We start from the raw sequence: 26,325 nt of genomic DNA on the forward strand, positions 1-26,325 counted from the left end.
CACGTGGGGGAGGATGGGAGCCGAGTGCCAGCACAAACTTGGGATTTTCCTTTTCATCCTTTTCATCAAATCCCAGAACGGCTTGGCTTGGAGAGGGTCTTAAAGATCAGCCCAGCTCCAACCCCCTGCCACAGAAACACCTTCCACCGGGCCAAGCTGATGTACGTGGGCTTTGCCCAGCTTTGTGCTTGCATCAGGGTGTCTCCTATGAGGACAGCACTTTCCTCACGCACAATCACCACGAGTCTCACCTGCTGGTGAAGCGCAGGGTGCAGGACGGGGGGATCAATGCCCACCTTCGAGAAAGGCCCACCTGAAACCTGCTTCCTCCCTTGGACATGCCCATTCTCAAGGCAGCCCTCAAAGGCTCCTTTGCATATTAATTAATGACCGAATGGGGATCGAGGCCTCCAAGCGAGGCACCGACTCCCCAGAAAAGCCCGACGCCGGCTCTCTGCTGCCTGCACCTTGTGCTGCGGCGCCAGCCGTGTCCCACCGAGGCTGGACCTGCTGCTGCTGCCCAGAATCGCTTTCCCTGCCAAGGCCCTCGCTCCGGGGTGGCCGAGGCTCGGAGGATTTGCGTGCTTTGGCTTAACCCTCCTGGGCACGGCGAGGCAGCGGCGGGACCCAGCTCGGAGCTACCGCGGGGATGCACCCGGCTTTTCCTGCTGAGCCGGGCTCTCCTTTTAGCGTGGAAAAACCAACAACAGCTGAAAAACGACCGTGGCCACACCCCGGCGTTGGAGGAACAGGCTTGAATTCGCCCCCCCGGGCGGCAGACGCGGCCGGCGGCCGGGCGGACGCTGCTGCACAAGCGTTAATGCCCGCGGCCGCCGCTCGGGGCGGGTAAGCGGGGCGCGGAGGTTAGCGGGGCGCGGAGCATGGCCGGGGGCTGCTGGGCAAAGGCGCAGGGCGGGGGGATGCTGCTGGCTGTCCTCGGGTGGATCAGCTCCTGCGTCACCACCTTCGTGCCGCTCTGGAAGAACCTGAACCTGGACCTGAACGAGCTGGAGGTCTGGAACATGGGGCTCTGGCAGGTCTGCATCACCCAGGAGGAGGGGGTGGTTGAATGCCAAGCCCACGGCTCCTTCCTGGCGCTGCCCCCCGAGCTGCGCATCTCTCGCCTCCTGATGTGCCTGTCCAACGGGCTGGGGCTGCTGGGCTGTCTCCTCGCCGCCCTGGGGCTGGAGGGCTGGAGAACCTGCGAGGACAAACCTGGGCGAAAGCGGCAGCTCCTGCTTGGCGGGGGAGCGGCGCTGGGCATGGCGGGGATCACCACGCTGGTGCCAGTCTCCTGGGTCGCCTACAACACCGTCCTCGACTTCTGGGACGAGACCGTCCCCGACATCGTCCCCAGGTGGGAGTTTGGGGAGGCCACCTTCCTGGGGTGGTTTGCTGGAGCCTTCCTGGCCGCTGGAGGACTGCTCCTTGCCTGCAGCGCCCGCTCCACCAGCAGCGCCACGCCGCTGGCCCCCGCCGGCCGCCAGGCCCCCGCTGCACGAGGCCTGCCTGGGGGCCACCCCCTGCACCCCAAAAACGCAGACTTGGTCATCTAGGGCCTCAGCGTGCTGTGCCCTGTGTGCCTCGTGGCTCTTCCCCTGGCAGGGAGGGCTCCTGCTTGTTTCACAGGATGATTTGCTAATTGCTACGGCAGCTCTGCGGGTTTCTCTCCTTCCTCTGCGTGTCTGCTTCACTTTTTCTCTGTTAAGGAGCAGCAGATTTCCCTGCAGCACTCACCAAGCAAGTGTGGGAAGGCAAGAAGCAGCAGGCAGCACTTTGTACTGCTGGTGACACCGTGGTACCATCACTGATGGGTGACACTCTGTTGGCATCCCTGGCGAGTCCCCCACAGCCAAGTCTGTCGTGGCTAATGCTGTGCCCCAGTGCAGCAGCTCTGTCCTTGCATGTCTGCGTTGCTCTGATGTATTTGCAATAAATTATCTTGTCCGTTGGCAGTGTGTCTGTGCTCTGAAGGTGCAGCTGTATCTTGGTGAGGTGGGATGCAGGGTGGGAGCTGCAAGGGGCAGCACTGCTGCTGCAGCTGTGGTTTAGTCGGTCCAGAAAATACTGGAGGAAAAGAGAGAAAAATGGAAAACAAGGGGGAAGGAGGAAAATGAGAGACAAGGCAGCACCAAGCTCTGCTCCTGCTGCAAAAGTGGGATGGCAGTGACCGTGTGCCCTGCAAGAGCTTCATCTTCTCATGGCTAAGATGACAAAGCCGATAAGTGCCACAGACCTTTGTGTCAAAAGTTCCTTGGCTGCATCATTTACCTGTGCACAAGAGGCAAGAAAGGGTTTTTGCTGGTCTCAACTGTTCCTTCCACATTTTCCTGATTCAGCTGTAAAAATGAAGGCTGATTACACACCTCTGTGAGCAAGAGCATGGACCATCAGGCTGGATTAGCACCCGCAGTCCTGACAGGGGCCTGCCCGCTGCCACGGCCCGGGTGGAAAGGGAGTTCAGCGCTGGTTTAATCCCTGCAGGCTCAAAGCCGTGGGCGCGTGACCCATCTCAAGGAAGGCCCGGCCGACAGCGGCATTCCTGGGGGAAGCAAAGTCCACTCCCTCTAAGTCCCATTTTGAAACCTGCACTTTGCTCAGCTGGAGGAGAGGAAGGAGCGGATGGGCAAGGAGAGGGAGCAGTGATGATCCCTGGGAGCTCTGATGCTGCAGGACTGGGGACAGTTGGTGCTGCTGAGAGTGAAGTGGAAGAGGCAGGTGCTCAGTCCTTCTGAAAGAGAATCAAACACGTTAGAACTGAGGGGCAGTGCCCCTGGCCATCACCCTCCAAGGAGCTGCACCCCCTGCCAGCCCCCTAGGAGGGCTGACCGACCAGGGAGCACAGAGAGGCAGTTCTGGCTGTAATTCCCTTGGGAAATGGGAGGACAGGACAGTGAGCCAAGGCTTCCAGCCTGGGAACACTCCTCCTGTCCAGCCCAGTCCAAATACCGTGATGACCCTGGCACCACTCTGTGCTCCTGATACTCTCTGTTGGTTCCTTAAAGCAGGTTGTGGGCACGGGCTGGGCATTTCAGCTTCTGGCAGCAACACAAAGAACAGGGCAAAGCCGCTGTTTCACGAGAAAGAACAGGCTCTCCTCTTCCCAAACCACATCCTACTGCTCCCAAGTGCACAAAAGCTGCCTGGCAATGCCAACTGCTGGCTGGGAGGAGGCAGCATGGCCCGGGTGGGTGATGGCCTGGGGGCTCTGCTCAAGAGCTCCATGTTTCCATCCACTGAAGGTCAAGCACCCCGAGCAGTGAGCTGAAGACCTCATCCCACTGCTCTGTCACAACAATGGGGGAAGCAAGCTGCAAGAGCAGCATGCAGGCACTGCAGCACCCTGACAGGATGGTGGAGCCACCTTTAAGGCAACAACACATTTTCTGCAGGGGGAACCTTCAGGCAGAACCCTAGGGTGAAATAAAGACATGGCAGGAGCTTTTTTCATTCTAACATAGAACAAATGCTTTTATTGCACTGTTATAAAACTCTGCATAGTTCCAAAAAACAGGATCCCCCTCCACTGACTCAGAAGTTTTGGCTTACAAGTGCTTCAGCTCAAATGCAAGCACAGGGCGACCGCAAAAGGAAATGCCAACAGGGCACTTTGTTAACAAAGTCAACACAAACACCCACCACCAACACAACGGGCTGATCTGAGCCCTCACAGTTGTCATTAACAGTAATCCCGCCCTGACCCACCACCCGAGGGGAGAAGGAAGTTTGCTTTCCAGCCACAAGGGGAATATCCTTTGGGGTGATGTGATTGCCCTGAGCCAGTCAGCTCCTGCCAGGCACAAACCCACAGCCCCGTCCTGGCTCCTCACTGCCAGGATTTGCCTGTGCTTCTTCAAGGAAGGCTCCTGCGTGGTTTCTGGTGCCAGCTGGAGTACAAAAGGCAAAAGCCTGCTTGGCTAGACCACAACAGTCAGCTGCGTGCATGACTGCCCACGCTGCAGAGCACGAGCCACTGCTCCTTGCTGCCTCCTCCTCCCTCAGCCCCGGCTCCTGTGAGCAGGAGTCTGGCTGGACTGCAACATGCAACCTCTGGCAGTGGCCATGAATTCAGGGAGCTGTGGAAGTGCCCGACAGCCCTGCCACAGAGCGCAGCGCTGAGCAGAGCTGGGCTCCTGTGCCATCACGGGCCCAGGGGCTGCATCTAGCAGGCTGCCAGGACACAGGAGCCTCTGGAGCCCGGCGGGGCCCCACGGTGCTGCTGGGGCCTGCGCCCTGCACTGTAACAGTGGTCCAGGTCCTTCGCATTACTGCCTCACGTTCTGCCTCACAAGTGCAATACTGCTTTTTATCCGCTCGTATTTACAAAGAACAGCTGGGAATCCCAGCCCTGCCTCTGCTCCCCGCTGCAGCTCTGCCTGGCGGGCCGGGCGGGCGGCCTGCGGCCTGCGGCTACTTCACCGCCACGGCCGAGGCGCCGTGGATGGACTCCATCACGGCCGCAAAGCGGCTGCACAGGTCGTAGGGGGAGTTGGGCCGGATCTTCGGCGGCTCTTTCAGCACAATGACCTCGGTGGAGCCGTCCAGCAGCCGCGGCAGCAGCTCGCCCAGCTTCCTCTGCAGCTTGGCTGTCGAGGGGGAAAGGAGGAAACGGTCAGTGGCAGCAAAGGGCAGAGGGCTCCAGGAGGAGTTGAGGAGCTGTGGTGCCTTTGCAGACTCCTCTCCCTGCGCTGAGAGCTGCCCAGCCCATCCCCAGGGATGAGCATGGCTGCTGCCGCAGAGGAGCAGCCTCCCAGGGCTCCGTGAGGGAAGCTCCACTGCCACCTGGCTGCCTGAGCACACGCCATGTCCCACTGAGACAGCGCTTTCCCTGGAAAGGCGTCGCTGTCCTGGCTGTCAGGTGAAGAATTACTGTGTGCTTCAGGGTGACGCTCAAATATTGACTGTGCAATTGAGGGGAACGGAGCCTTCACATGCTGCACGTCCTCAGACAGGCCAGTTCAGCCCGAGCTGAGCTGGTACCATCCACTCCCAGGGCAGGTCTGTGCCTGGATGCCACTGGAGTGCACGATACACCACAGCCCCTATGGGGTGAAGAAGAGCAGGCAACACCTGAGCCAGCTCATGCGACCCGGGAGAGGTGAGCACTCAGCTTTTGGTTCTTTAAAACCTTCTGTCTAAGCAAAGACTGTCACATCCAGCCCAGGAACTGGGATAAATTAATCCACTATTAATTTTTGCAACTGTATTTTGAGGATAAACCTCTGTGGTTTTGCATAATTTTCTTTCATCAAGTTTACCCCCTGTTAGTGACAAAAACTCTGCAGGGACTGCCCAGACCTTCATGCACACATCAAGGCAAGTCAGGACCAATTTGTCTGAAGAGAAATGACCTGAGGGGAGTCACAGAGGCTGACTCCAGAAGAAAATACAGAACAAGAACAGCTGCCCAGAACCAACATTCAGCTCTACAACAACAAACTCCTCTTCAGAAGGCAGAGATGCCCCAAATCTGCCCCCCCTTCCATCTTCCATAACCTTGGCCTCTGATAACACCTGCTCCTCCCTCCTGAAGAAGACCATGCCATGCCACCAAGCATGTCTGCCATTTCTGGGTACCTCCAGTCAGGGAGAAACCCTAACAGAAGACCCAAGCCCCTCAAGGGAACTCTAAGCCATTCTTGGGACACCAACTGTCCCATTTTAGGGATGAGGGACACTTCTGCAGCGTGTTTTAGTGCAAAAGATTAATTCTTCTGTAACAGGATTTAATAGGTGATTCAAATGCATTTCTCCTCCCACAATTAGAAGGGCCTTGGTGGGCTGCAGTGCAGACACCAAGAATTTTAGATGGTCCTTTAATTCTTTCCCAGTTCAGATCCCAATACTACCCAGCCCATGTACAACAGCCATTTCCTACCATCCATGTCTTCTCGTCCCAAGTAGGAGCACCAGCGGTTCCTCATGACCTCGATGGCATCCAGGTCCTCCTTGGAGATCTCAAAGTTGTTCATGAGATGCATGCAGGGGATGATCAGCTCGTTCAGGATGCTCACACCCTCTGACACATGAGCTTCTTCACAGCTGACAAAGAGAGAAGCTGCCACCTCGTTCAGCTTCTGGGCGTGGAAGGAGAATTGGGGACAGACTTGTAGAGAACAAGCATGGGCCATGGATAACCATCCAGGAAAGGCCCAGCTTGGGCCCTGCACTGGCAGCCATGCAGAGAATAAGGACCAACAGCACCAGGTTCTGGTGGAACAGCCACTTTCAGTCATGGGAAACACAGCACAGAAAAGAAACTTGAAAATAATATATTCATCCACATACATGCAATTTGCTAATCTGTATACAGAGAGCACACAGCTTATTTACAGCTCTGGTTTGAAGATGGCAAGATGCAGATCTGCCTTTGCCCAGACTCCCCAAACCTATGTGGCATGCTCTTTAATTGAATTATGACTATTGTTAGCTTTCCATACTGCTGCTGGCACTCAGCAAGGGGCAGAATCACACAAACAGAAACAGTTACACTGGTCCTGACTGCCATGGCGCCCTGGCAGCCCCCTCCCCTGCTCTCCCAAGCGAGTGCAGAGCTCCTCAATACAAACCAGGAGACACTTCCTTCGGTACAGCGCGATCAGCGACTCGCTCACGCCTCGGTTGGTTCCCTTCAGCAGCAGCTTGGTGTTGCTTTGGTAGGCGTAGACCAGGTAGGTGAGTGACTCTTGGTACCTGCAAGAAGAGGGTGGGCTCTGCAGGCCTGGGCTCTGCCAGGGCCACGGCTACAGCCATTCCCTTGGCTCAGCTCAGGAAACCTTTCCTGCTGGGCCTGGCTGGAAGCAGCAGGCTCGATGGGAAAAGCTGTATTTCCTTGCCAAAGCACAAATGAACAGATGCCTCATGCCAAGCCATTCCTGCTCCTTTTTGCCCAGAATGCCAAGCAAGTGTCTGGGCAGTTAAAACCAAGTTCATGTGTAATGCGTTTGTTCTGTGTTCGTTTTCTGTACTGCTCCAGGAACTGCACTATGAGAAGACACCCCAAGAAGGGCTGTGTATTTCATTCCCTCACATATCTCAAGCTTCAGGTGAGAAAACAGAACCACTGACAGGGATTAGGTCAATTTGGGGAATTCTAAGCTGCTCTTGTCATGTCTCATGTCAATTTGCCCACCTGAATTTGGTGGCTTGTCACTGTGAACCACCTCAGAATTCAGTTCTGTTTCCATCCAGGAATAATTTCTGAAAGCCTGCACCACTTAAGGAAAATACAGGTTCTACAATGGTAAGGAGGAAACCAAGGCCCTTTGAGTCTAGAGGGCTCCACAGCGTGTGTTGACACAAAGTGCAACATCCATTTCAAGGCAGTTTCCTTTTAATATAGAAGTCCAAGGTGAAAAATCCCAAACTGATGGCAATCATTCCTGCAAATACGTCTCTGGAAAACAGAATATAAAGCTCTGCTTCCCAAGGGAAATCTTAGGGGAAACTCTCAGAATTGTCAGGCAGGCAGCCAGCAGCTCAGCCTCATATTTTTTAAACTGCTAACCAAGCTTGATAGTGGATTCAAGAAGAACTATTAGCTGGTCAAAAAAGCTCCCACCGGCCTCAAACACAGGCCATTGTTGTTCAGAAAGAAAAAAATTTTGTCACAGTGGCCTTTACTTTTAGCTACAACTTATCTTGTCCAAACACAATTAGAGGGACTTACTTTCTGTTCTGGTAGAGTTCCAACCCTGTCAGCAGGTAAATGGACACCTTGCGAAAAAGGCTGTAGTCTTCATGCCATCTCTGTGAGGAGAAGGAGGAAAGCAGAGCATCAGCCTCACCTGGAACACTCTCATGCATAGTCTGGGGTCCCTAGTTCGACCCTTTGAAGTGTTTAAATGTCTCTCCTGAGGGACACAGAAATTCATCTAGCCAACTGCAGACACTCCTCCAAGCTCAGATTTCCATTGTATCCCTTCTCCCTCAGCAGCCTCCTCAGACACCCACTGCCAACAGACATGCAGTGGCCACTGTGCTGGCCACACAGCTCCCTGCTGTGCTCCCCAACTCCCAACAGATTTCCATTGTATCCCTTCTCCCTCAGCAGCCTCCTCAGACACCCACTGCCAACAGACATGCAGTGGCCACTGTGCTGGCCACACCTGCTGTGCTCCCCAACTCCCAGTCTGGGCAGAGCCAGCTAGGACAGCTGGAAGGATCAGACAGCTCTCATCCCTTACCTTGTACTCCTCCATGTCAACATCGTCGGGGCCGATTTCGCTCAGCTTGGCCCGTGCCACCTTCATGATGCTGATGGACCTGCTCCACGTGAGCACAAAGGAGAAGAATTACAACAGTGGCCTTGGCCACACCCCGGTGGGAAAAGCCTGCCCTGGAGTCCTGGGCACTCACCGCTCATCATAGCTGAGGTTTTTGTCTGCAAACTGCTCCAGGAGGGTCCGCTCCACCACCTGCTGCGGCGCGTTGTTCTGCAGGAAGTAGATGAGCACGTGCTGCAAGCGGGCATCGTTCTGGGGGGTTGGGGTCTCCTTGGAAAGCAGGTACAGCCGGGAGTACTCCTCATGGAATGCCTGCCAATGGAACACGGGTACTGACAGACCCACCTGTGCCCGTGGCAGTGCCGCAGCAGCCAGCAGGAGCTCAGACCACTCCTGTCTGCAAGGACTCCTGTGGTGACACCGAGCCTCCTCTGATACTGATACTGCTGATACCCCAGTGGTCAAAGGAAGCCCACCAGCACCTCAGCTCTAAACCAATGGCCCCCACAGCCAGGCAAACCCCACGTGCCAAGTGTGAGCTTCCAAAAGTGCCAGGGTGTGTAAATGCCTTTGACAGAGGGGGTACAGCTGCCTTAGACAGATTTGGTAACCCTGTGACAAGTGCCCAGGCTGCCAAAATCCACTGGGACACATGTCTACCTCCAGGAGGTGCAAGAGTATCTTGTGATTTATATTCCCATAGATTACCAGCATGGATGGTTCTTTCCATGTGGTATTTTAGTTAAATCTACGTGCCTGTAAAATCTAACACCAGCTTCAGCATTCAGCAGTGGTTATGCTTTCAAACCTCTGTTCACACAGACATTTCTTGAGGATGTCTTTGACAGCAGAGGTCACAGTAAGTAAGTATGTTCAGGACCAAAAAACCAAATTTTTCAGTACTAAAAGAATAAGCAGAAAAAAGGAAAGTTTCTGTTTTTATTGGGAAGAGGATGTTCTCCTGCAAGCTCTAAAAATTGTTTTGAACCCATGGATATCTCATCACTGTAAGCAAGCAGGAATTGAAATGCAGGGCAAAGGCCATTAACTAGAAGAAAAAGTGCACAAATCGTTCTCTTTACATTCCTGACCTGTCAATATGGCACATACTCTATTCTGGGAAAACAGATATCCATACTGTTTGATTTAGCAAACAAATCAATACCTTAACAAGCCCTGCTTCAGACCCATCACGATCAAAGGTCTGGCGGGCTTTTGCAATAGCCAGGATGACACCTTGCATGGCTGGACTCAGCATCACCTACCACAGAAGCAGGAGAACAGACACAAACAGGAACAAGGAAAACAGTGACACACAGGGAAAGAAGAGACAGCATAGTGAAGAACGGAAGAAACTTTCAAAAGGTAAGTTTTAAAGGAAATTGTGTGAGTACAGGGGTGATAACTAGGGCTGTGAGTTACTTGCATGCTACTGACTCTACCCATCACATGCACTTTACATGCTGGGCTTTTTTTTTAGGCATTTAAAGATCTCAAGGCTGGTCACTCCAAACCCTTCAATTTTTAAATTCAACAAGTGAGAAGGTAAAGCAGGCTGGCCATGTCCCACTCAATCTTCCTGAGACATGTAAAATAAATGCAGAACCTGTGGTGCAGCAGTTCCTTAAGCCAACATCACTCAAGAACATCTCAAACCTACTCAAGGAGTGACAGCCCCAGTGTTTGTGTGAAACCCAACTTCTGAAAGTCAGAGAACTTCCGAAACACTGCTTGAGCATGTATGAGAGTGGTTAAAGACTCCAAAAAATCAGTGGGCAGGGTATGTAAATTATGCTGTTGGGATAAAGGTCTTTGACTGGAGACAAAATAGTAACTGAAGCCAGCAAAGACTTGCAAAGAAATCAACACAGGTAGGATCAATTTTGATACAATTGTGCCAGAAAGAGGACTCATGACCAACATGCAGATTGACAAATGGAGTGCTCTTACAGAGCTCCTTTTCTGATGACATTTAAAAATGGAATTATGGAACTATGTGGTCCCCCTTCCCTTCCACAGTAGGAAAAGTGCCTTTGTACAGGGTGTTGCTCCTATGACAGACACTGTGACACCCACCCTTAGGGCAGCTGAAAGCCAGCAAACTACAAAGCTACGGGCTAACGAGCAGCAGCAATTAACCCCTGCACTGGGACCTGTACCTCCTCATTATATCCATCTGCATCGGATCTAACGGGAATCTTCCCCACACTGGGGATTTCCACTTCAGAGACCTGTGAGCTAGTTTGGGCAGCAGCCTCTGCTTCCTGAGTGTCCCGGGGCTGCTCTGCCTGAACTGTGGGGGATGTTTCTTCTGGATGGGCCTTCAGAGGCTCCACCTCCTTGTGCTGTGGCCAAGAAGAAAAAGAAGAGAGAGAGTAAGAAAATCCAAAGCAAAATACAGGAAAGCGAAAGGGGACCGAGCTAAACGTGGCACAGCTACAGAACTTCACAGAAATGGGAAAAGCAAAGGTCTATCAAGAAGAATCATATGGAGACCAGAAAGGGGAGGTTCTTGGGCCAAGGCTGAGCTCCTACCTCACACAGAGCTGCCTCGACACCGTTCTTCTCGTAGGCATCAGCAGTGTTGGCAATGGCCTTGGCAGTCTGCTCCTTGGCAATCCTGGCATGCTCTGAGGACAGGGAGTGCACGCTCGGCTCACAGACTGATGATTGCTCTGCCAGGACACATGTGTGGTACCCGTCAGCAAGAGCTGCAAGATTTGTTTCTCTCTTGCTCTAAAACGTTTTGCAGCTTGTCCATGCAGTTTTACACAGCTGCAGCCTTCATCCCCGAGGTGAAGGCCCTTCACGTGAGCGTACCCCTTTCCAGTGGGAATGGCACCATCAGGGACTGCCAAGAAACGTTTCCCACTCCAGAGAACAGCACTTGTCCACTCCGTATTTATGAAAAAAAGAAAAAGCTGGAAACTTTATTTAGAAAAAGCTGGAACTGATATTAGCCCATGATGATTAAATGAATGGGAAAGGGGACAGGCTTGGGAGGATGCACATGTAAAACCAGCAGAACAGCCTTTTGTACTGTCAGGGCAGAGCCTCCAGCAGCTGCCTTTGCTGCCTCTTTCATGCCTGCCCCTGCACTCTGACATATTTGTGCAAGGTTTCAACTCAGTGGTACTGCTGACCAGCTGGCTGCTCCTGGTTCCGACACAATTTACAAATTCAGAGTGAGATTACCTGGTCCTGACTCGGAGGAGAGGTCCTGCAATTCAGAAGAAGGTGAAGGCTCCATCTGAGGAATCTTGCAAGATTGCTCCTCGTCCCACTCCTCTGCCTCCTGCTCCAGGCGCCAGTTGTCCTCCTGGATGTAGTGTCTCAGTTCTGGGGACAAGGCTTCCACCTCCTTCTGGAGCTGTCTAGCCTCTGGGCCCTCGTCCTCATCTGCAGGAAATGCAAGACTGGCATAAGGAAATGCATTGTGGCAGGGCACCACCTTTAGGAACCAAGCACACACAATATCATGGGCAGCCACAAGGAAACTGGCTGAGGGATAAAAGGAGAAAGAAGCCAAATTTTCTACTGGTTCTGTAATTTAAGGTGATCCAAAAGCAAAGGCGCAAAAATAAAGACAAATCTACAGAGTTATCTAAAACAAACCCCTGCTTTGTTCTACTACTGGACAGCATCTACACAGAGCAATTCCAGAGGCAGAGCCTGCTGATGCAGGTCAGACACATCCTGATCCAAGGGCTCCAGGTGTACAGGGAGCAGCACTGAACTGCCAACAGCTGGGAAGTTCACAGCTCAGCCAGAGGTGACACACCTTCATCACTGAACAGCAGGTACAGGTAAGGGCTGCATGGGTTCTACAGCACGAGTACCATGCTGGTATTTCTTACTGCTTTTTAGATCTACCTCAGTATTCTCTTTTAAAACAGAACAAAACCCAAGAAGCATCAGCTTCAGATAAGTCCTAAAATTTATCAAAAGCAAATGGCAACTTTCTACAGCAGATATTTTTATGCACCCTTTGCAAAATGCTTTAAAAAACAACAAAAAATTGCATTAAATAGGAGAAAAAACACACCCCATGGGTTCATTTCAGAACTGTCATAAGAAAACAAAGAACAACCTCCAGATCCTCATCAGCCACATTTAGCAATGAACAGAATGTCAGCTCTCCATTGTTTCTTTCCATTTATTACATCAAAATGAGCCACGTGTGAAATGATTGGGTCCTTGTACAGCTGTTTGCCATGGCTAGAGCCACGTGCACACAAATTTCTCCACAAAGCACTGGCACTGGCACTGCAAACACACTAATTCTGAGCCAAACAGGTACCAATACCTCTGGGGAAAGGCTGCACAAAAAAGAGCCCATTTAGGTTCAGTGTAACAGAGTCATCAAAGACCAAGCAAACGAGTCAGGGAGTGTGATAAAAATGGCAGAGATAAAGTAGGAGGTGTTTTACATGCCCTGAGGAAACAAATGCTGCCATATAAACAGTACAGAAAGTCAAAATGAAGAACACCAGCACTAGATGCATGTTGAATGTGGCAAAAGGGCAGTGTTAGTCTGTACACACATAATTCATGCATGGTGCCGTTTCCAATCTCACCTGGATGCTTCTCCTGGCAGTTTTCAGCCCTATCAGGGACTTAGAAATGAATCAAGCATGAAGCAGACTATTTCAATCCTATCTGAGGTGAAGTTTTGTGCTTTGTCAAAAGACAGCTGTGCTGGAGAAGCTGAGGAACACAATGACCATGCAGGCCAGAGACACACCAGACACAAACACCTCATTAAGCAGCAGCTGTGGCTCTGTACCTGCACCAACAGGGGACACCTGGTCACTGATGTACATCAGGCAGTAGGCACTGGCATTCCTCAAGCCTCCAAAGGACTCTCGCTCCAGCTCTTCCCAGGAGGACTCTGTCACTGAGATGTCATTGTACTTGAGCCATCTTTTACGAGGCTGGTCATAGATGAAGGCCCAGTAGTGCCCAGCATTTGCTTGTCCCTCGTGGACCAGGACTGCATGCAAGCGATAGGGAACCTGCAAAGTGACATGGACATCATTCAGGTGTGCAGGCAGGGACGGGTTCTGCCTGACCTCTGCACACAAACAGTGGGAATGTTTGTAGGTGGAGCATGGCACAAGAGTCGAGCAATTTGATACATTTCTTACTATGTGAAAACTGACTTTTAGGGAAAGAAGAAACAAGATTTTCCTAAGTAAATCTTTCTCTGCTTTATGACTGGAAATTTAAAAATATAGTGAAAGGGGGCAGTTTAAACCAACATGTACTAACAAAAATGAGGATCAGCAATACCAGGTTAATATTTACATACTGAAGCTGCATTTCCTACCTGCTGGAGGAGAGGGTCACAGTACATCTGTTGGATGGACAGGTTGATTCTGGCAATAGACTCCTTCAGATCTGCCAAGAACATCAACAATAAGAGAAATGCATAAAAATTAATGACTACTCATCAGGCTATGCTAGCTCCTTTCATAGGTGGAGCATGGCACAAGAGTCGAGCAATTTGATACATTTCTTACTATGTGAAAACTGACTTTTAGGGAAAGAAGAAACAAGATTTTCCTAAGTAAATCTTTCTCTGCTTTATGACTGGAAATTTAAAAATATAGTGAAAGGGGGCAGTTTAAACCAACATGTACTAACAAAAATGAGGATCAGCAATACCAGGTTAATATTTACATACTGAAGCTGCATTTCCTACCTGCTGGAGGAGAGGGTCACAGTACATCTGTTGGATGGACAGGTTGATTCTGGCAATAGACTCCTTCAGATCTGCCAAGAACATCAACAAGAGAAATGCATAAAAATTAACGACTACTCATCAGGCTATGCTGGCTCCTTTCGCTTCAAGGAGTTTGAGGCCATGCAGAGAATATCAGACTCAACACCAGAGCTCAAACAGGGACAAAATTACTTGTAGTTCAGGCTGTATCCAGCAGAGCTACAGAGGAGAAACCAAGGGGCCATTCAGGAGGAAAATCCCTACAAGTGCATTTGGGACCAACCTTGCACGTCCTGCTCGATCTCGTTTCTCCATCGCTGCAGACACGTCTGAACCAGGTTCAGCTCTTCCCTGGAGACCACGTGAGGAGCTGGACGTTCAGACAGCTCTGCAGGTGAAACAGGAGCCTGCAGTTCCATACTGGAGCTCTGCTGCGGCGAAGAATCTGCCACAAAGAAAGCTTCATCTTCAGTCCTGGTATCAGTCCTTTCTTGTATGCTGTGGAGCAAAATCCAAGAGTTTTTTTAATCTTTCTCTAGTTTTTCCTTTTCCGGAAAAGAATACAAAATAAACCAAACAAAAGTTACTCCAGAGCTGAAGCAGGATTTTCTTTCCAGAGCAGTATAAAAGTAGAGAGAGCAATTACACTGAAATGTGCTTCTGCCTTCACAGTCCAAACTAAAATATAGGAAAAATACTAAGGAAAGTTCTTAGAGAACTCTCTAAGCACAGATCCACAATGAGCAATGCTAAAAAATTCCTTCCATTACTACTAAGAAAACGTGTGTGTTTACTCAGCTTAATTTAGAGTGTTAAACCAACCATGCTGGCCTTATAATAATCCAACCAATGCTGGGTTATAATAATCCAACATTGCTGTAATTTACTGGTCAATGAAGCAAAAAAAATGAGTAGCCTACCAAAAAGAGCACATAATTTAGTTCTTAACTGCTGCTTAGGCAAGGGATGCTTTTGGACAAGGGGAAAGAACAGATCAAGATGCAGTGTTCTACTTACACCAACAGAACCAAACAACCATCAAAGCAGTGACCCACTACTTGCACAAGCATTTGCACATTACAGAATTGTGTCCACCAGTGCCTAGACAAATAACCCACTTCTGGAATGCCACCCAGGACCATTTAGTTGGGAGGTGAAGTGTCCTCCTGTGCATCCTTTTTATTTGCTTACTGACCCGTTTGGCTGTGATAGCACGTCCAGAACATGAGGCTTGGCTCGGCAGTGCAGGGCTGTTGATGGAGAGCTCTGAGCAGAGGACACAGCCACGGCTGGCTTTGTAGCAATGAACTCGAGCACATACTGCAGCATGTCAGGCAGTGGAAAGCGGGCTGGGCCAGAGCCATATTCCATGTACCTGCGGAAAAATGCAAGGTGTATGCATGAAGGAAGGAGATGGGTTTAAACCTCATGGGACAAAAGAAGAACAAGATTTTCTGTAATGTGCTATTGGGCTTCCTCACCTCCACTGCCAGTGCACATGACAGTGTCAACCCTGCTCTTTAAAGAATTTATTCCTATAACAGTCCCAGTAAAATGCAGAAACGATTGAAGAGAGAGGTTTGTTTTTGAAAACACACTTCCTTCTCCCACATGTTTCAGAATGAACATGTTGCTGTTTCTCCTTCCCCTACAAGCTTCTCTGCTATTGGAAAGCCCATTTAAAAGGAAACACTTGCACTCTTCCAGAGGGCATAAAAATAAAACCAGCTGACTACTCACCTTTCCAGTTTCTGCTGCAGAGTCACCATTTTCTCCTTCAATCTCTTCATTTCCTCTCTTTTCATCTGAATAAGATCTTTATTGCAGTAGAGGTACCTAAACAGAAATACAGAGCCCCGTTTGCCAGGTGAGATTTGTTTACTTCTAACATCTACAATCTTCTGTAAATATTTTAGAATCTTTCCTTGCTCACCCAAACAACCTTTTCAATTTCTTTATTTATAGCAAAGCAATAGCTTTAAACATACCGTACAAGAGGACAACTCACCTGTCCATATAAATAGTCTGGGGAAACTCTAGCTTGGTGTGAATTTTCTCTGGCTGTCCTAGTGACTGATTGAACTCAAATCGGGAGAGTTCAAAGGTCAGAACTGGTGGGAGTTTTGTAAACCAGCGCTGTAACAAAAGCAGAAATGCCCCCAGAGGGAAATGTTTTAAGATGACTGCTAATGGCACATTTTAGACTGATCCTATATGATTTCAGACTGATTTAAAAGTCTCTGTCTTTAAGCACAGAATTAGGTTTTGTTTGCAGAGTGACTAGTCAGAAAGCCAAATTTTACAAGTTAGTAATTTATGCCTCCATTTTACATTTTTACTGTGAAAAAGCCTCATAATTGCTCTCAACATGACTTGTCATTGCCTAATGCATTCAGCTTGATGGATTATTAAGTCCAGCACTGAATTTTACAAATTAGTTGAGGCTACACACAATCTGCACATCATCTAGGAGCCCCCAAGAGAGTTCTTTTCTGAGGCAGATCACATGCAGTGATGAACCAGGAGTCCTCCTGCAGCACCAGAATCCTTATTCTCTCTCAGTCTACTTGAAAACGACTTGATTTAGGGGATTCAGAGAAAACCCTCAGCTACTTTCTCTAGCTTCATACCCTATTTCAAAGAGTTATGCTGAAAGAAAAATTCTCAGTTGAATTTACACTTCCTCTTGCTATTCCTGGATTCACAACAACTTCCAGCATCCTCTGCCAGAAACTTCCTTTACCTATTTTAGCTTGGCACCACCCACTTCATGCTCCCCTTGGGATTCAGGATGAGCACACTAAGCTCCTTCTCCTTTGTGGAATTCATGTCAGATGTGCTGCAGCAACAGAACACCCCCACACCAGAGCTTTCTAAGAAGCAGCCCATAACCACAAAGGAGGAATGATTTGTGCTCCCATAGTCTGGAGAAGTTTCTGTTAATGCCACTGCTGCTCTGACTTTCAGTGCACTTCCCTCGGTGCTCAAAAGACAAAGCCACCTTGTTCCCTATGTCCCCTGTCATGCCACCCTTTACCCACCACATCCTAGGAAGTGAAACTAGGATGCACAATTTTCCCAGTAAGGCTTCTCACAAATTAAGGCAGAGCCTTTTCCTCCTATCTGTGCAGACAGAGGAATTAAAACAGCTCCATGATGGGCCAAATTTCCCTTAATTTTGGGAAAGAATTTTGAGGAACTAAAAAAGCTTGGATTGAAACAAACTTGCCTGATGAGCTCCAACATGCCTTTGTCTCCAGTGCCAGCCAACACCAGCTACACCCACATCCCCTGTAAATGCACCTGAACTGCCTCAGGCAGAAACCAGGAAAACCCAGGACAAACACTTGAGTCCAGAGTCAGAACAGGGCTCCCCTGCTCAATACTTTGTTTCTCCTTTGCTAGTTTAAACCACAGCAACACAATTTTCAGACATTCTCATAGAACTGAAATGCTCTTCCCTGCCCTGCCTACCCCAGATACCTTTGCCAATGTTGTTTCCCAGCCTCTCTCCAAGCTAACTTTTGCTGCACTTACACATAGAGGATGCTGAATGCAAAGGTGCTTCTTCACCTTGCTGCAACCAAGTTTTTTATGATTGGTTTGTGATTAGTGAGATTAAAAAAAAAAAAAATCATCACAGTCAGAAAATAAGAGTGAAACCAAGAAGAGAAACCCCAAACACAATATAATAGGGAGAAAGAGACAAATTCCAAATGGCATACCATGGAGTTATGCACTGTATTTTACCCTCCGAAAATATGGAGGCAGTAGGTCTCCCCCTACTCAGGTACAGGTAGGCTTCAACAGAAAGAGAGAGACTTGATCACACTCCACTCAGAGGCAGACATTGACCTTTGCAATTTAAAATAAAGTCTCTGAACTGGTTACACAGGACATCACATCTTTATAAATCAGGAAAGCTTAGTGTCTAACCACACTTAGTGTCTGAACATCTAACACTAACAGACATTTACATGAGAGTCCAGGTATCCAGAAAATGTTTGTATCCAATTCCTAGAGAACACTCGCAGTTGCCATTTAAAGTTATCAGCTGCCCTGCACTGTGTGTGCTGCACTTTTCTGCAGCAGGCAACCCAAGGCTCAACAAAAAAAGGTCAAACTAACCTCCTGTCCATACTTCACTGACTGAGATGCTGTTGCCTCATCCATCTCTCCCTCCACCATGGCTCCTTCCAAGCACTCATTCAAGTTCCGGTAACCATTTACCTGAAGGGGATACTGACCAAAGGTCTCAATCTTGGAAAAAGTGTTGCCTGGATGATGGAAACCATACAGAAACCATGAGCTAACTCAAGAGAACAAAAGATTCTGGTTAACTCCAGAACCCTCAAAGGAGTTAAAAAGTGTAATCTACCAAAGCCTTAACTCACCCTCATGGACACCCTCAGTCAGGAAAGTCCCGTAGAAGAGCTGCACCATTGGGTTTTCAGATTTGTCCCCAAGGCTCCTGTTTCAGAGAGCAAAAGCACACTTTAATTTGCAGCTGGAGGCTGCAAAAGAAGCCCAAGTCATAATCTAAACCTCTGCTTGGGGGCCTACATGCAAAAATACATTTTTCTATCCAAGCCTTAAATAAAGATGAAGCATCTCATTAATTTTCATGTTCCAAAGCACATGATAACACTTACACTGGCAAGAGTGGGAAAAAAAGGGTTAAGGTGCCAGCTTCTGAAAGGAATTTTCAAACTACCAGAGCCCTCTGTTCACCAGAGCTGCTGAGCTCCCTCAAAAGCTTATTTACTCTGCAGGCCATATTGGCACTGAGTGAAGTCCCACACTCACCAACAGGAGATGCACACACAACATTTCAAGCTTAGTAAACCTCATCCAGAGAAAACAAAGAACACTAATTTGCTCAAAATTTTCACATAAAGTCCTCCAATTTATTAAAACCCTCCTTAGGTCAAACTCCACAGAGCACTCACGTGACATTCACAGTGAGCTGGAATGCATCCTCCAGCCAGTCCAGCAGTTTGTGTGTAAATTCACTCACATCTTGCTAGAAGAGAGATGAGAGTGGAGAGTCAATTGTGACACCCACCAGAAAGTGCTCCCCCAGCCTGCTGAACACTGAACACAACCTGACTGGCACTGCTGCACCCACTCAGCTGAGCCTCATGAGACTGAAGTGCTGATTTAGACTGATAATGAACTCTGCTTATCTGAACACTAGATCAGAGGAAATTATCCTGATCGCTCCCTGACTACGCAGATGGCACTGGGTAGTGCCATGCTACGCTGGCTGGTTAATTAGCACGCGTGCACATTCTGCTCTAATGACACAGGGACAGCTGCTTGTCGGCTGACAAACATGGGAAAAGGCCTCTGAAAGTACCAGCAGGGTGAGGCAAAATGGGGCTGCTGTGGCTGTGACTGCTGGTTTGAAGAGAGCAAAAGGCTTTTCAATGTACCTGTGGTTGTTCAGATGATCTGAACACGTCCCTCAAGAGTTCCAGTGCTGCAGAAGGGTCTACAAACTTACGCCACGTCCCCAGCATTAATGCAAACAGACACTGAAGTTCTTGCATGAATGCAATATTTCTTTTTCCCTGCATTGTAAAAAGAAGAAAAGTTAAAGCCTTCCCACAGCTCTAAAAAGCATCATCTTAAAACATAGTGCTACCCAACACCACAGGCACATATTGTAAAAGCTACCCAACCAGCTGCACGCTGGCTCAAACACCAGTTCTTCTACCATGCATGCAAACCAACGAGTAATCTGGAGCTGCCAAAGAAGTTTTATAGGAAAAACATCTCCCCACACAGCAGTTAAAGGCTCTAGAGGACAGAGGTACAAGAAGCAGCCCTTTTTTTCCCCTATCCTGATTCTGTCTTTGAGAATTTCCTAAATTTATTTTAAACGTAGCCAGATTATTTTAAAGCCACAGGTCTCCAAGGGCCCCAAATTAAACCGGTTAGAGAAAGAGCAGAATGCTACACCACAAAAGAGGGAAACTTGTCAGTGTTACTGAATCAAGACTTACAGTGTGACTACGACAACTTTCAAGCACATTCTGTGGGAGGGAGTACCCAAGGACCAGCCTCCGGAATTCCGGCAGCTGAAACAGAGACTGAAAGGAGAGACAAAGCTTGGTCAGCACCTGCAAGGACTGGACTCACTGCAACCTGATGCCCTGTTTTCACTCTGACTTGACGGGTTTCTTTTGTGAACTTCACACTCCCAGTGGTCCCGTGTTACTGAACGCGTATTTACAGTGTGAGCAGTCCCTTGCTGGACCAGCACAGAATCAGAATCATGGAATTAACTAGGCTGGAACAGACCTTTGAGATCATCAGCATGTTTGTATCCACCCAGGGATGAAATCTCATCCTGTCATTTCTAGGATAGATATAAACCTTTTGGGAAAATCTGTTCTACACAGGCAGGCTCAGAAAAACATTCAAGAACAAGCCATGGTGAGAAGAACCATTTGCAGCTTTCTTAGATCCTCTCAGAGCTGAAGACAAATGATTAACATCTCTCTGCTGATGTGAAATGGTTAGGAGAGACAAATCTGCTCAGTTCCACTTACTACTGTCTCTTCTTCAGGTCATTACTAATAATATATGCTGCCTAGTTGTTTATTTGTCCAAGCATCTATGGCAGTGTATTCCATTAACTGAAATATGATACACCATGTGTTATCGAGCCAACAATAACTGCAGTGAAATTAAATTATCAGTTCACTTTGCCAGGCAAGCTTCTATCATTTCAGCAGGCACTTGGCCATCACTGCACAACTCTCTGTACACAGACACACAGATTCTCTGTTATCTGTAGCTATTTTTAAGTAAAGCCTATTGAATTGCTCTTTGGCTCTTTCTGTACAAGCACATCACATAAACCCAGAAGTTTCTGTGTTCGAGCAGGGACACGTTCACTCATCTGCATACAATGACTCCCTCACAGAACTGCTGCATGTTTACTTCTAACTGACAAACACTCTGACTCCAAGACCATAGCAAGTTTGATATTAAAAAGAGAACTTTTTTGCTGGTTACCTGTATAACAGCACTAAACCAACACGTATTTCCTATATTTTTCATTCCAACAGGCCAGTCACCAGCTCTTCTCCAGTCATTCTGCTTGGGGTTCTCTCCCCAGACTTCACAGCGTTTCCTTTTGGAGCGGTTTTTGTTTTCAGAAGAATGGGCGTCCTGTGGTCTGTCACAAGAGAAACACTGTGCTGCAAAACACTTCCCAAAGATTCACAAGAGCCACAGGAATCAAACTCCCCTCCAGCCAGTAGGTGTCCACCTGGCAGGTGATCCATGGTAGTTCTAGAGTTACCAGCTTCAGAACCCACTTATGATATCTGGGAAAACCAAAGTGGGGGGCATTTACAGCTGCACTGACCTTTCAGCTGCATCCCTTTCTGCAGCTGGAGCTTTTGGTGATTCCAGTGGTCTGACAGTGTTGGCTGTGTGGAGGTTGTCTTGGTTGTGAGGGGCAGGTGCAGCACCAACATCTAGAAGTAGAGGCAGCATTCTGATCAGTTTTCCACCAGCAAACATTCTCTTTAAGAGGAAATTCTAGAAAACATCCATGGCTCTTCAATCAATACAAACAAAATCTTCTAGCTCAGGTTTTAAACAGAAATCCCTGTTCAGATCATGCCAGGCAACCTAGGGACCACTGAGTGAGCTGGATGAGGAGAACAGGGCAAAGCATGCAGCTCTGCACTACCCAGATTTCCTTACAGCCAAATCCAGAGTTTAAACAGTTCAGAGCTCTTGAAATAATGAGACAGGAACATCATCTTTTTAACTGTGATGCATCACCTCCAAACATTATTAAAACACTACTAAGTGATCAGTACTGGCGAAATATGCACCAGAACAGAAGCTGGAGGGATGTGCTGCTGGCAGAAGCAGGGAGGATGGATGTGCAAACACATGAAGCTGCAGGGATGAGCAGAGGTGACGCTTACCCTGTGGGAGCTGTTTGCCCACCGTGCTCCCTTCCCAGGCGGATGTCTCTGCAGCAGCTGGGCTCTGCACTGGCTCTGGAGCAGGGTCCTCTGTCAGGAAGGTGACTGCTTCCATGAGATCTCCATCAGCAGCCTGGAGGAATGATAGAGGAAAGCACCAGTGAGGAGAAGAACAGCAAAGGATTTACCCTTTGCCTCTCATGCATCCAGGCTGATTCTGTATTGCTCTCACAGGCCACACATGGACCATTCCAACAAGGACCAGCCCATCATCAGCTGACAAACACACAGCAAACACCTGTGTGCTATGCTGGGCAGGAGCCTGAACTTGCTTGACTTTTTGGACAAAATCAGAGCTCTCTTTCCCCAAAACAATGGCAATATACACAAACCTTTAGAGCGGCAAGCAGGAATGCTGAATCCTGAATTCCTGTGATCTCTTTCATCTGATTTAAGAGCACCTGGCAATCCTACGTGCAAGAAATAGAGAAAGCTTATATGAAAAGGTGACCAGGATGGACATCAAGCTGTTTCTGCAAGGTTTGCTGAGGACCCAGAGGAGCACTGCTTCTTTCCTTCTTTTCTGCTGACAGACTGACACTCAAGCCCAGCCACACTTGCTTAATGCAAACAGCAACATCAGCTTGAACACCACACTCAGGTTTTTTCCCTGCTGAATTCACAGACTAACATTCAAGCCCTCGTATCTCAGGAGAATGCAGGCAGGCCTGTGGGCTGTGCAGCACCTGTGCTGGGAAGGGGCTCCCCCACCCCTGAGGCAGCAGCATGTGCAGCAGGACATATAAGGCGGCCGCCTGCTCCCAGGGCACGGTCAGGAGCTATTTTCAGTGTGGTGGCACATGCCATTTGTGCATGTCACTTCTTACTGACAATAAGGTGTCAGAGCAAGGGCCCAGCAGCCTGTTGTTGCTCCTCCTTCCCACTCCACACAGACCACTGGAGGTCGGGTGAGACACTCGCTGCCCAAGGCCCCATGCTATGGTTGGTTCAGCCACTTAAAACAAAGGATTACAGAAACTCTCTTTACCAGACTTATAAAATCTCTGCAGCCCAGGCTTACCACAGGGTGGTGAGTGCACATGGCAAGCACAAATAACCTCAGGCAATGACTATTAGGAGAGGCACCCCCTGCACTGGGGGTCCCACCACCCCTGCTCATGCTGCAGTTCAGCTGATGCTGCTGCCAACGGCTCAGCCTGGGTGACAACTGAGATGCAGCTCCATAACGCTGGCATTGCATGTGGCATGGGAAAAACATTACAGCAGGAACAACTGCTGGGTCTATGTCCTGTATCCCGAATTTACAGAGGCTGCACAGGATCCTGCAGTCAGCACAGCCCGATCAATCCCAGTCCCCTAAGATCACGCTTTTAATTAATCTGAACCAGCAAAGCTGCAGGCAAATGAACTCAAGTTTCTACTTATTCTCACCATTGAGAAAAAAAAATTAAGATGCATCCAGGCCACTGGAGCACAAGTTGCACCCACTGAGTAATGAGTCAACTACTTTTTTGAGCCCTCCACCCATACTGGTCATGGACGATACTCCACACACAAAGATAGCACACACCTGTGTCAGCTATTCAAACAAAAAACTCCTGTTTTGGAGGCAATTCTCTGTCCCATTTAAAACACTACTTTTGCTCAACGTTTACATGAAAGAGCACGTACAGGTGTGCAACCCCCCTCAACTCGTCCCAAGTGCTCTTTTTGTCCTGAGAAAAGCCAAGACACCCTGGAACACCTCAGAAGCCGAAGGAGGAGCTGCCTGATGAGGAGCCAAGGCTGAGAGGCTCGGGGCAGGCATACTCTCACAAAGGCAAACCACTTAAATCATGTTGCTAATTTTGCTGCCTTAGCGCGTGCCGTGCATGTCGGCTGACCCCACCTAAAGCCTCAGGGTGGATTTTTCCAGTGGAGAAAAAACCCCACAAACACCCTTGCTAATACACTGCATTATAATAATGAAACCCGAGGCAGGACAGGGCATGATTTTCTGGGGTTTTTCTGCTCCAGCAAACAGAGAACTCACAAAGGCTGCTGTAAGCATAAAAGCCAATTACTGATCCTCTGCTCTAAGTTGCCATTTAATATTTCAATGATTTCTGCATGCTTTTATTCAGCCTTTGAGGAAAGGTTTGTGCTAACAGCAGAGAGCTTATCCTGTATGACTTCTGAAAGGGTTGTGGCTGCCTGGCAGCCCACAGATGCCACCAGGAACCACTCTTTGTGCAACCAATTTGTTAAGATTTTGGGGAGCGTGCGTGGTTTTGTTGCCATAACTAGTCTGGTTATTCCTTTCTGAGGTTACGCCTCATGGGGCTATAAAACAAGCTCTGTAGCTGGTAATTAACACCAGTGTGCTGCCACTGCTAATACACCCTGCACTTGCAAACCCAAACTGAACCAAAGCCCTACCTGCTGGAAAAATAACAACCCAAACCCAAATCCTATTAGTATTAAATTACAGCAACAAGAGATGAGTAAAAAATCAAGAGGCTGAGAGGAAGGAGGGTACTAGAGATAAAATTACAAGGTCAGCCAGGAATGACAGAATAGAAAGGTTTTGCTGTTTTCCCTGCTCTGAGGTGACTCACCGCCCTCAGAAGTTTGTTTTGATGAGAAACTGTGAACAGGGAAAGGAGCAAATGCAGCGCAAGAGATTCAAGGGGAGGAAGGAGGTACACAAGGAGGAGGAAGGTTGCAGCACAGAAGAGGCACACAGAGCCTTGGCCTTCAGCCTCTCCTCCTCAGCCACACTTTTTATCGCGGGGGAGAATGGATACGGAGAGGGCTGGAAACCCACAGGCGGCAGCAGGAACAAAGCCCACGGTCCCGGGCAAGGCTTTCACAAACCAACATCCGCCACAACAAGAAGCAGCAGGCAGCAACCTCGTCCTGCACTGAGGTGCACAAGATGCACATGGGGGGCACGGTCTGGGTACTGTCCCTGCAAGACCGCTGCTGCACTAAAACCACGGCTAGCACACAGCCAAAGGGCTGATACCCTCACCCCATCCCGCTCTGTAACTCTGACCTCTCTGAAACGCATCTCTCGGGTCCTAGGAGCACCGAGATGCTGCAGGACAGCGCAGAGCCCGTGTCAGTCCGGGATGGTCTGGGCTCCAGTCCCCTGAGCACCGACACAGCCTCGCGTCCGGCCCGGGTCCCTTCAGAGCCGATTCAGGCGGAGCCCCGAAGCTCGGGAGCAGCAGTCTTCGTCGGGCTGCCCCGGGAGATGCCGCTCAGCGGCGGGCAGGGCACACGGCGGGTGCTCCGCGCAGAGCGGAGGGGTCCGAGCGCCGCCCGAGCCCTTTCCCGTGGTACCGGCGCCCCGCGCGCGGAGCCCGTTATTCCCAACGAAACACGCGCGGACGGCAGCGCGGCCCGACGGGACGGCGCCGCCCGCCGGGGCCGCGCCCGGCCGGGTGTCCGAGTGTCCGTGTGTCCGAGTGTCCGTGTGTCCGTGTGTCCGAGTGTCCGTGTGTCCGCGTGCCTGTGTGTCCGAGTGTCCGCGTGCCTGTGTGTCCGTCCGTCCGTGTGTCCGTGTGTCTGTCCGAGTGTCCGTGTGTCCGAGTGTCCGTGTGTCTGTGTGTCTGTCCGTGTGTCCGGCCGGGTGTCCGAGTGTCCGAGTGTCCGTGTGTCCGTGTGTCCGTGTGTCTGTGTGTCTGTGTGTCCGGCCGGGTGTCCGAGTGTCCGTGTGTCTGTGTGTCCGTGTGTCCGGCCGGGTGTCCGAGTGTCCGTGTGTCTGTGTGTCCGTGTGTCTGTGTGTCCGTGTGTCTGTGTGTCTGTGTGTCCGGCCGGGTGTCCGAGTGTCCGTGTGTCTGTGTGTCCGTGTGTCTGTGTGTCTGTGTGTCCGAGTGTCCGTGTGTCCGGCCGGGTGTCCGTGTGTCTGTCCGTGTGTCCGGTAGTGTTCCCCCCCCCCAAAGCCGCCCATCACCGCCCCGGCCGCCGAGCCCGTTCTCCCCCGGCTTTCCCCCGGCAGCCGGGAACGCCGGCCCCAGCCAGCGCTCTGCCCCGGCCGCGCCCCTCTGTAGTGATAAAAGTGAATTATTTTGTTTTATTTACAACAGTAATAAACCCCCCCCTCCCCTGTTGTGGTCCTGCGTCTGGCAGGTGTCCGCCGGTGCTGCTCTGTGCTGCCGGTGCTGTTCTGTGCTGCCGGTGCTGCCCGGTGCTTCCCGGTGCTGCTCGGTGCTGTCTGTGCTGTTCCCCCGACTTTCCCCCGGCAGCCGCGAACGCCGGCCCCAGCCAGCGCTCTGCCCCGGCCGCGCCCCTCTGTAGTGATAAAAGTGAATTATTTTGTTTTATTTACAACAGTAATAAACCCCCCCCTCCCCTGTTGTGGTCCTGCGTCTGGCAGGTGTCCGCCGGTGCTGCTCTGTGCTGGCCGGTGCTG

The 26,325-nt window shown here is 49.9% G+C and overlaps 2 protein-coding genes across 7 annotated transcripts; one reads left to right on the plus strand and one right to left on the minus strand.

The window, feature by feature from the left end:
- The first annotated feature begins 857 nt into the window (after positions 1–857).
- LOC120508476 (putative claudin-24) lies at positions 858–2,179 on the plus strand. The gene has a single exon (XM_039722143.1). It carries the CDS (start codon positions 882–884, stop codon positions 1,554–1,556), a length of 675 nt encoding a protein of 224 aa, XP_039578077.1. The 5' UTR covers positions 858–881; the 3' UTR covers positions 1,557–2,179.
- A 1,263-nt stretch (positions 2,180–3,442) lies between these two features.
- On the minus strand, positions 3,443–25,286 carry USP28 (ubiquitin specific peptidase 28). 6 transcript variants are annotated; one of them, XM_039722130.1, is made up of 26 exons: positions 24,964–25,286; positions 22,298–22,375; positions 21,906–22,038; positions 21,332–21,443; positions 20,977–21,139; positions 19,959–20,045; positions 19,386–19,523; positions 18,900–18,973; positions 18,345–18,421; positions 18,079–18,227; positions 15,959–16,086; positions 15,691–15,786; positions 15,146–15,325; positions 14,234–14,448; positions 13,930–14,000; positions 13,012–13,240; positions 11,421–11,624; positions 10,761–10,900; positions 10,385–10,570; positions 9,391–9,486; positions 8,359–8,537; positions 8,187–8,265; positions 7,670–7,749; positions 6,570–6,693; positions 5,879–6,077; positions 3,443–4,586 (listed from the first exon to the last, which is right to left on the minus strand). In XM_039722130.1, exons 1-26 carry the CDS (start codon positions 24,976–24,978, stop codon positions 4,411–4,413), a joined length of 3,408 nt encoding a protein of 1,135 aa, XP_039578064.1. In that variant the 5' UTR covers positions 24,979–25,286; the 3' UTR covers positions 3,443–4,410. The 6 variants fall into 6 exon arrangements, with proteins under 6 accessions (XP_039578064.1, XP_039578062.1, XP_039578061.1 ...); XM_039722128.1 differs by lacking the exons at positions 13,930–14,000; positions 24,964–25,286 and adding exons at positions 13,555–13,625; positions 22,597–22,722; XM_039722127.1 differs by lacking the exon at positions 24,964–25,286 and adding an exon at positions 22,597–22,722.
- Positions 25,287–26,325: the final 1,039 nt, after the last annotated feature.

The sequence above is a fragment of the Passer montanus genome, unplaced genomic scaffold, assembly GCF_014805655.1.
Source record: "Passer montanus isolate IOZ18808 unplaced genomic scaffold, ASM1480565v1 scaffold47, whole genome shotgun sequence".
In the NCBI taxonomy this organism is placed as follows: Eukaryota; Metazoa; Chordata; class Aves; order Passeriformes; family Passeridae; genus Passer; species Passer montanus.

What these genes read in the sequence shown, in the direction of transcription:
- LOC120508476 (XM_039722143.1), top strand. Translation starts at nt 882, where the DNA reads ATGGCCGGGGGCTGCTGGGCAAAGGCGCAGGGCGGGGGGATGCTGCTG.
- USP28 (XM_039722128.1), bottom strand. Translation starts at nt 22,707, where the DNA reads ATGTCCTGCTGCACATGCTGCTGCCTCAGGGGTGGGGGAGCCCCTTCC. An exon ending in GAAAGGGATGCAGCTGAAAG is followed by an intron (nt 21,140 to 21,331) that starts GTCAGTGCAGCT and finishes CTCTTGTGACAG; the next exon opens with ACCACAGGACGCCCATTCTT. An exon ending in TCGAGGCAGCTCTGTGTGAG is followed by an intron (nt 10,571 to 10,760) that starts GTAGGAGCTCAG and finishes TCTTGGCCACAG; the next exon opens with CACAAGGAGGTGGAGCCTCT.